The sequence below is a fragment of the Asparagus officinalis genome, chromosome 6, assembly GCF_001876935.1.
Source record: "Asparagus officinalis chromosome 6, Aspof.V1, whole genome shotgun sequence".
NCBI lineage: Eukaryota > Viridiplantae > Streptophyta > Magnoliopsida > Asparagales > Asparagaceae > Asparagus > Asparagus officinalis.
The window spans coordinates 51,447,075-51,457,594 of record NC_033799.1 but is presented as its reverse complement, the minus strand read 5'-3'; the positions used below and the strand labels follow the sequence as shown (position 1 = coordinate 51,457,594).

Genomic DNA, 10,520 nt, shown 5'->3' with positions numbered 1-10,520 from the left:
GAGCAGGCGGAGGGGGAGGAGAATGGACGAGATGATGCGGTGATGAAGGATTTCGAACAAAAAGGGGGCGATTCAGAGGATTCGGTATAATTCTTGATGTCTTTTCTTTCTTTTGATTTTGACCTAGGATTTTTTGTGTGGTCTGTTGGAATTGGTAAGAAGTTAGGGTTTGACTTGATAATGACTGATGTATTGTTCTTGGAGCTAGATTTGTTAGTTAAATCCTTAGAAATAATTTTGGTCTGTGTAGGGTTCTTTTTGATAATTACGGAATTGGTTGGGATTGATTGTTGAAATTAGTTTTTTTTTTGTCGGAGCAAGGGTTTAGGGGGTTGGTTAGATGAGAAGGTGGTAAAAGATTTGGGATGAAATGGGGTGATTCCACAGATGGAGATAAGGATTCGCTATAATTTCTCTGATTTCTTTTCTTGCTTTGATATAAGCTAGGGTTTTTGAGTGATTCATTGGAATTCAGAAGAAGAGGAAAATTTCAAAACAGCCCGAATTTTTTTTATTTTTCAAAATCGACCCACTTTTTATTTATTTATCAAAATCGGCCCACTTTTTGCCACATGGGCTTAATGAAGTTCCTAAACAGTCGGGGTTGCCAACCCCGACTGTTTAGGACATGAAAATTTCGGATTTAAGGGTTCTAATTGGGGTTTAACACCCTCCTAAACAGTCGGGGTTGCCAACCCCGACTGTTTAGGAACTTCATTAAGCCCACGTGGCAAAAAATGGGTCGATTTGATAAATAAAAAAAAGTGGGTCAATTTTGAAAAATAAAAATCTTTTTGGGGCTGTTTTGAAAATTTGTTCTTCAGAAGAACTTAGACTTTGGTATGACAATTGTGGAGTTTGTCAGGATTAGGAGGGATGGAGATGGTATATTATTCTTGGGTCTAGATTTATCGTTTTAAATCCATAGATATCAGTTTGGGGTAGGAATTATATGGTTTCACTTGTTAATTATGAATTTAATGTGCATTATGTGCTTGATTCTTGATATTAGTACTTTTCTGGATGAGGGTTTAGAGGGTTTGTTAGAGATCTCATTTAGATCCTTATGAGTTCCTCTCTTTGGTTGATGATTTACTGGGCGGTTTGGCTTGAAACTATGGAGTGAGGCATTCTTAACAGAACATGGTTTTTGTGTGGTTTGTTGCTATTAGAAAGAAGTTAGGGTTTGGCTTGATAAATGTAAAAGTTGTTGGGATTAGAAGGGTTGAAGATGATATATTGTTCCTAAGGCAAGATGTGTTAGTTAAATCCTTAGATATAAGTTTCGACTGGGAAGAACCTAAGGTATTGGGTGATAATTTATGAACTTGGTGGTGATTGATTGTTGGAAATAGTCTTTTTGGTGAGCGTTTAGGAGGGTTGGTTAGATTTATCACTTTAGATCCTTAATTTTAAGTTTTTCTCTTATAGTGATGATGAATATTGGGCGATATAGCTTGAAGCATGGCACGCTGGACTTTTCAATAGAACTAGGAGTGTATTTGTGCATAATCATGACGTTTAGTGGGGATGACTTTGAAGAAGCAGGTGTTTTCTTGAGAGTTTTTGGTGGGCCTGAAGATGGTGAAGTGTGATTTCTCTAGACATTGATCGTTTGTGTAGGTTTTATGGTTATTTTGATACCTACGAGATCTTTGACTTGGACATTATAATAAATTTCAGTGAGCACGGTATTATTGTTTTCTTCTTTGATTAGTTACGCAAAAAATATATATTGATATGTTTACAATATTCTGTTGCCTTCATCTTGGGTAGAAAGAAAATTTAGAGGCAGGTTCGTTTAAAGAAGATCAATGATTTCTATTACCAATTAAAGGGAAACATAGCCCGTTTAGATTCACTTATTTAAGTCATCGTCTTCAATGATCGATTTATTTGCTTCACTAAGAAACAAGTAGACTTTTTTTTGTTCCTTTACTGTTATATGATCATAGTAGTCATCATTAACACACGTACAACTTGAGAGAGCTTTGAATAGAGATGACACTGTATCATCCGTAAGGAGTTGTCCATGTACATGACCAAGAGAATTATCCAACCAAACAATATTAGCAACCATAAATTCCTTTCTCTTGGCTTTTTGTTGGTGAACACCTGTTATCAATGACTGATGAGTCATCGGTTTATTTGACATCCCTTTTAGAGAAGTTCATACTCCATAATTAAGCATCCATTTTACTTCAGTGAGAATATCTGCTCATACAACTCATAAAATTCATAATATTTTTTTCTCATGTGAATACATCTCCTTGAGTGCACTTTAGCTATAGAAAGAAACATCAACTGACATGAGACTCCATACCGGTGAGAAGCCATGTAATAACAAAATATTTAGCCTATTGCCTTCGTGCAAACGTTGCATCCTTGACTTCATTCAGATCATCTGTCAGATTGTGTAATTTTTGTTGAGAGCCAACAAGGAGTGAAAAGCTTATGCCCTTAGAAGATAAGGTTGATCGTAGCACCAAGAAGGACCTTGTTATCAGATGTCGAGCAATAGAGGTGGATAGATAGAGATATATCAAGGCAATCTATGCAAAGGAGTGAGAAACTAGACATGCATTGTGAAATTTCATATAACATTCACAATCAGAAATGAGCATTATAGAAGAATATCCTCAACAGCTTAAGAGTGGCTTGATTTTCTTCTTCTTCTTTCCTTTTTTTTGTGAAACAGTGAGGCACTAACATGAAACAAAGAAACATGCTAGATCACATGAATAGAGGAAGGAGTGGTTGCATATTTTTTTCTTTTCTATATTTAGGGATAAGGGCTTTGGACCAGAGATAAGAGGGGGATGGGGAACATGGGAAAACTTGGAGGGATCTATTTGGACTTGGGAGGTGGGGACTGCAAAAAAGAAAGTAAAATAGAGGGGGCGGCGAAGAGGGGATGAGCGGCTAAATTTTGACATATATTCATTTTGATTGACAAGAGAATGGAGGAGGAGAACGATCACAATATATTTTTTGATCCTCTTTTTGTTTTTTGTTTTTGCTTTTTAAGGGAAAAGATAAGGAGAAGTTCATCTAGGGTTTAGAAATTTTAAAGATACTACTTTTATACCATATTAATATGCTAAAGAACTTGATTCTAGAGAGGGATAGCCAGCTTTTATTTATAAAAAGGATACAATTGCATGTTTGCCAATGTGGGACTATGACAAACTTGTCTAAGTTTTCTATTATACTAATAACTATAACAAAAGTCTTATATTGACCAAGTAAATTTGGAAAAAGCTTCTATTTCTTGTTTTGACAAACACGTCATCATGAAAAGATTGTGGTTGATATATGTTGTTTGTTGTTTGACTGGGTGTTGTAAGTATATTATAAGACATGCAGAGATACATCCCTCAAAATGTTCCTTATTTTAATTAACATCCACCTGCCTTTCCCCTTCACCCTTTCCAAAGAAAAAGTTCATTAATATTGTATGATCCCTTCTGATATTTAATTTGCAAATAGCTCTCAAGTGACTGAAATACTCTCAGCCTTGTATTAAGCAAAGGTTCTAAAATGAGCAGGATGAAAGGTATTTCAATCATTTTGGGGGTACTTGCTTCTAGATTCAAGGAGTTATATAAATTTTTGAAGATTTGGTAGGGTAAATAACAATATAGGATATTCTTGCGAGTATTTTTTAAGTAAGATTCATAAGTGTAGTCATGATTGGGGAAGTATATTTATGTAAGAATCATGTTGAGAATGGTAAATCAGAATTGCATGACTTCATTCATCTGGAAAAGGGTCTATATATAAGAGTACACAACACATATGAGTAATAGGTTAAAGGGCCTAAACTCGATAACCCAATACTAATACTAGTGTGCTAATACCAACACTTCCCCTCAAACTGGAGCATATATATCAATCATGCCCAGCTTGTTACACAAATTGAAAAGCACCTTAGGTGAGGTGGCTTTGGTGAGAATATCAGGTAATTGTTCTAAAGACGGAGTGAACTGAAGAGAGATCACTTTCTTTTCCTAAGCATCTCTGACAAAATTACAATCAACCTCAATGTGTTTAGTCCTCTCATGAAACACTGAGTTTTTTATAATATAGATAGCTGAATGGTTATCACAATGCATAGGCATAGATCCAGGCTGGGTAAAACCAAGCTTTGTCAACAGTTTCTGCAACCACACATCTCACATACAGTGAGCCATAGCTCTGTATTTTGCCTCTACACTAGATCGAGATACCACGTCTTGTTTTTTGCTTCTCTAAGTTACCAGATTTCCTCCAATAAAAGTGCGAAATCCAGAAGTAGACTTCCTATCTTCTATGTCTCTCGCATACCCAGCATCAGAAAAAGCAGAGTTGTGTAAATATCCATGTTTCTTATACAGTAATCCTTTTCCAGGACAACTTTTAACATAAGCTAAAATCCTCAGAGTAGCTATCCAATGAACCTCTCTAGGTTTATGCATAACCCTGCTCAGTAATCCCACTACAAAGGTAATATCAGGCCTGGTCACAGTAAGATAGATCAACTTGCCAATTAATCTCCTATATCTACCTGCATCATCTAGGAGTAGACTATTATCACGTCACAAATCCACATTCACCTTTATTGGAGTGCTTGCTGGCTTACACCCAAAAAGACTAATTTCTTCTAACAGGTCCAATACATATTTCTTTTGAGATAGAAGCAAACCATGCTTTTGATACGCAATCTCAATCCAAAGAAAGTATTTAGGTTTTTCCATATCTTTGGACACAAAATAACGTGAAAGATACTCCTTAGTCTCTGTTAAGGCAGCAAGGTCACTCCTAGTCAGTAGGATGTTATCAACATATACGGTCAGAATCACCAAACCAGATATAGTGCGTCGAATAAAGACTGAGTGATCTGATTGACACTATTTAAAATCGACACCAGATATAGCAGTACTGAATTTCGCAAATCATGCCCGTGGACTTTGTTTGAGACCATAAATCGCCTTTTTAAGCATACAAACATTATTCTCCCCCTAAGCAACATATCTCGGAGGTTGCTCCATATAGACCTCCTCCTGTAAGTGACCATACAGAAAAGCATTCTTAACATGCAGCTGAAACATGGTCCAGTCCAGATTAACAGCCATAGAGAAAAGGAGTTGAACAGAATTAAGACGGGCAACTGGGGAGAACGTCTCAAGATAGTCGACCCCATAAGTTTGAGTATAACCCTTAGCAACAAGACAAGCTTTATAGCAATCAACAGAACCATCTGTGCAATACTTTAGGGTATATACCTACCGACAACCAACCATAGTAGCACTTGTAGGAAAAGGAACAAGATCTCATGTCCATCTAGAAACAAGTGCATCCATCTCTTCATCAATTGCATGTTTCTAAGAGGGAACTAACATGGCCTCCTCATATGACCTGGGCATAGATATAGAGGACACGGACAAAGCAAACTAATGAGAAGATGGAGTAAGACGGTCATAGGAAACAAAATCAGATATAGGATGATTAGTACAAGACCGTTTATCTTTCCGATGAGCAATAGGAATATCCAGATTAGAAGCAATAGAAGTATTAGTAGGAGGCAGACCGACAACTGGAGATGACTATTCAGCTGGAGTAGAGAGAGGGACATGAACTTTTGTACGGCGAGAATACGTCAGTAGTGGCTGTAGTGCAGGTGGCACAATAGAGTCATCCTGTAATCCTGGAGAAGATACATCAGTAGAAGGAACTGAAGTAGACAATAGAATAGTAGTAGCCTAGTAGGAGCAATAGATGGTAGAGGAACACAGATCGATAGTTGAAGATGAACCAGTCTAAGAGAAGTATAGAACATACTCAAAAAAGGTAATATCAGCGGACACAAAATAGCTTCTGGTGGATGGATTATAACACCGATAACCTTTTTGAGTACGCCAATACCCCACAAAGGCACACTTAATAGATCGTGAAGACAGTTTATTCAGTCCCGAAGACAAATCCTAAACAAAACAAGTACAACCAAAGACACGAGGAACCATAGGAATTTTTTTTTCTCAGGATAGAGGCAAGTGAACGGTATTTTACCATTAAAAACATAAGATGGCATCCTATTGATAAAAAACATGCACTGAGAACAACATCAGACCACAAATACTTGGGAATATTCATATGTATCATCAGAGTTCTAGTAACATCTAAAATATGTCTATGCTTCCTTTCAGCAACCCTATTTTGTTGAGAAGTGTGAGAGCATGAAGTCTGATGAAGAATACTAATATTAGAACAAAAATGAGCGATATTATTTTTCATGTATTCCAAAGCATTATCGGTACGAAGAATACAAATAGAAGTAGAAAATTGATTTTTTATTTTATTGTAAAACATTTCAACAACAGTTAAAACCTCAGACCTCTCTTTTAACAAATAAAACCAAGTCATGCGAGAGAAGTCATTAACAAAGTCAATAAAATATCTAAAACCTTTCACAGAAGGTATACGACAAGGACCCCAAACATCAGAATGGACTAACTCAAATGCAGAACTGCTGCGTTTATCAACACAACTCTGATAAGTAGCACGATGATGCTTCCACAGTTTACAAGACTTACAACCTAAAGAAGAAACAGATGACTGGATAGAAAAGACAGACCGAAGCTTAGATAATGAAGGATGACCAAGACGCTAATGCCACAATAAAGAATGATCAGACTTATCTGTAACAAGACCAGTAGCGGACGTATTATTGTTCAAATAGTACACGCCTTCTCTCTCATGCTCCGCACCAATCTTCATCCCAGTCGTTAGGTCCTGAAAAGCACAATAAGAAGGAAAGAACGTTAGTTTACAGTTATTGTGTTTGGTAAACTTACTGATAGACAGTAAACTAATAGGAAATTTAGGAACATGTAGAACATCAGTAAAGGTCAACAATGAAGTAGCATGAACTACTCTATCACCAAGAACTGAAGAGTATGTACCATCAGCAATACGAACAGACGAAAACTTGTCAGAAATATTTAAAGATACAAAGTGATCCTTAATACCTGTCATATGAGATGAGACATCGGAATCTAATACCCATGGTCTGCGAGGAGATGCAATGTAAGCATCCATACCTAAATAGGATGCATGAGTAACAGAATGACTGTCTGAGAGGACTCGAGTTGACGTAGCCGATCATACTCAGCCTGATAAATCTGAACTGTGGAAGGAGCTGAAATACTCGCAGGAGAAACAACAGAGGTAAAAGTAATATTAGCCATCTAAGTCCATGTAGGATGACCAAACTTTTCCTAGCTCTTCTCAGATATATGATTAGTCCTTCCACAATGTCTGTATTGACGTGAACTCCTATCTGAGTCAATCTGTTTCCCACCAAAAGAGCCTCGTCCTCCCCCTGTGTCGCGGCCACGTCCCCGACCATGACCTCGACCTCTGCCACGGTTGGAGAACAAAGCAGACTGATCAAGTGATGGAGGAGACAGTGTGGATAATGCAGTAGTAACTCCAGTAGAAATCTGCTTAATTCTAGAGAATGTAGCAGTCAAGGAAGGAATAACATCTCCTTCTCGTATCTGGTCCCGTACCTGAGATTGTAAAGTGAGACTTAGACCTGACAAGAACTTAGACACTACTAGGTCCCTACGATATCCCAACAGCGTCGGTGCATCCGTAACAGCGGGCTGATCCATCTCTAATTCATTGATCAGACCTTTCATCTCACCAAAATACTCAGGAACTGATTGATCGTCCTGTTGAAGTGAAAAAAGTCATTCATAGAGCTCAAACACACGAGATGCATTCTTCTCATTGCCGTACATAATTTTCAAATTATCCCACATCTCCTTAGCAGTGGTCGAGAAAATGACACTGCTACTGATCTGCACTTCCATGCTGTTAAGAAGCCAAGTCATCACACAACGATTAGCAGAGAGCCATACGGGATACCTAGGATCTGTAGAAGCAGGAGGTGAGGCCAGAAGATGAGCCAATTTGTTCTGAGCGCCAATGAAAATGCGGAAGGCTTGTGCCCAAAGGAGATGGTGCCATTTAACTCCACAGTGATTCCCAAGTTAACTTTGGGAGCAGAAATCTCAGCAGTAGTAGTGACAGTAGAAGAGATGTCGGAAGAGTCAGGCATTGTTACAGATCACGATAGTACAGTAGTAGCGAAGCAGAAAAATCTTAATCAGAGAAGTAGAACCATTGGAAATCAATACATAGGCATAGTTGAGAGCAAGGCCAGAGTCCCAACTTCCTGTTTTTTTTGTCACTGTTCAGATCAAATCAAACTGAAGAAATGCATTCTTTATTAGCGGTTGAAGGCTAGGTTTTGCGTTGCTTGCGAGAGCTGGGATTTAGGGATTAGGCGGCAGGAGAATCACGCGGTAGAGGAACCGAGCAAGGAAGGAAAGATAGGATTTGAATTGGATTTTATAAGGGCTTGAAGAAGAAGAAGAAGAGGAAGGGGATCTGGGTTTTGAGGGATGGCGGCGGTGATATAAGAGGAAGACGAGGACGATAGCGGCAAGCACAGAAGGCGGCGAAAGAGGCAGCGTCGGCAAGTGAAGAAGGCGGCGGCGACGTGATCTGTAGAAGGCGGCATCGGCGTGATCTGTAGAAGGCAGCGGCGGTGGCGATCTGAGGATTTTTTTTTGTTTTTTTAGAATGGTAACTAGGGTTAGGGTTTGGAGGGTGTTTGCTCTGATACCATGTTGAGAATGGTAAATCAGAATTGCATGACTTCATTCATCTGAAAAAAGGTCTATATATAACAGTACACAACACATATGGGTAATAGGTTAATGGGTCTAAACCCGATAACCTAATACTAATACTAGTGTGCTAATACCAACATATCATAAGTGTAATTTATTGTTTGCAGATTGATTCAACCAAAGGAATACTGATATCAGAGTTTGAAGACGCCTTGCTGAAGCTAGAGCATGGCCGCATGTCTGTTTCTTCATTAAGACGGTTGAAGGAAAATCGTTATCAGAGTCTTATCCATTGTCGTCTTAAGGAGCTTGAAGGTTACTTCCAACTTTTAATTACAATTTGTTTTTGTTAATACTTCTCTCTTTTAGATTCCATGAATTATAATTTAGATGTCTTAACTTTGAGTATCTTGTGTTGAAGGACGATGCATGTGCAAAAGTTCATCATATAGTATACTATTTCAACAATACTGTACTAATTAGTAAATGGTTAAAAGAAGTTTTCAGCACTACCTTTATTGGGTTGAGCAGAGCTGATGTAAGCTCAGTTTTATGAAAAGGTTTAAGAAATTGTCCGAAGCGAAGATAACCTCTTTGAAACTATTGAATGCTCTATCTGAAATGTTGCACAATTCTTTTGACGCATAACACATTGAGATTGCCGAGCAAGCAGAGAGAAAGTAAAGAGATAATATTGAACACTTTATTACAATTTTTCACTTCACGCGTCACATTTTTTCTGATACAGTATTTCCTTTCACCCAACTGCTATCAGGACTGGACTGAATATGTGTTAGGGTCTGAGTTTGTGAATGAATATATTATATTAGTTATAACTTGTAGAATCATGTTCAATTTAGAATTTTCAAGGCAGCCAATATCTGTATGTAGCTTTGACGGTAGGACAGCAGTTAAAGCAATGTGGAATTAGGCAAAGTTTTGTGCTTTTAATATTAGCTATTTGGCTTCAAGGAATTAACTTTAGAGTTTTCCAGCAAACTATGTGCATTATCCTAAAAAACATGACACCAGAACTCAAAGATTACGATTCTGTATAGAGGGGGTTGTGATTGGAACCATACAAGGGAGTGTCAGAAGGGGAATTTTTTCTTAGCCGGTATCTAACAGTAATATTGACAAAACAGTAAATCTGGCCGTGGATATCTGCAGGTGAATGGGAGATAGCTGATATGGAATAAGGAATGGCATATGAAATGTAAATTATGATTTGAAACGCCATATGATCTTACAGTAACAATTACACGTTTTACAAAGGGAGGTGCACATTTACTAGGTTTTAGGACTGGGTTAATTTACACTCAAAATCAAGTATAATTTTTTTGAGAGGTCTGGTGAAATGACATGCAGACATTTAAAAGTTCAAATAGACGCATTGATAGCACATAGCATAATTGATGGTATCAAGCACTTCTATCAATATTAAGGAGCAGGATAGAGAAATTGGGAGGAAATCATGAAAGAAACCATATAGATACAGGAACTTGAAGACAGTCTTTTTAAAAAAAATTTGTTACGTTCCATATGTTGAAAATCTTATATGGAATATGATATTTCCATGTGCATTCTTATATTAGGCAAGTGCAACTGGTTTGTAAATAAATTACTGTGCACTTCATATTTCATGGCTTTATCAGAACGTGTTTTCTTCATAATTGGTGGATGCGTTATGTTCCCTTATGGTATGAAAAATCATTTTCCTGAAAATTTGGACTCATCCTCAATGTTTTTGTTCCTCATCACTTCTCCTTCATCGCTATTGTCACTGCAGCAATCGCCACCAATGGTAGCGACTTGTGCTGAATGGCTTGCTAGTAGGGG

General features: G+C 37.7%; 1 protein-coding gene across 1 annotated transcript in view; it reads left to right on the top strand.

Annotated features, from left to right (window-relative positions):
* LOC109844302 (probable ATP-dependent DNA helicase CHR12) overlaps positions 1-10,520 on the top strand; it is a 45,547-nt gene that overhangs the window by 322 nt on the left and 34,705 nt on the right. Inside the window, 2 exon segments of the mRNA XM_020413289.1 lie at positions 1-84; positions 8,849-8,996. The exon segment at positions 1-84 is cut by the window's left edge and continues 322 nt beyond it. Of these exon segments, the coding sequence (XP_020268878.1) occupies positions 1-84; positions 8,849-8,996 (232 nt within the window).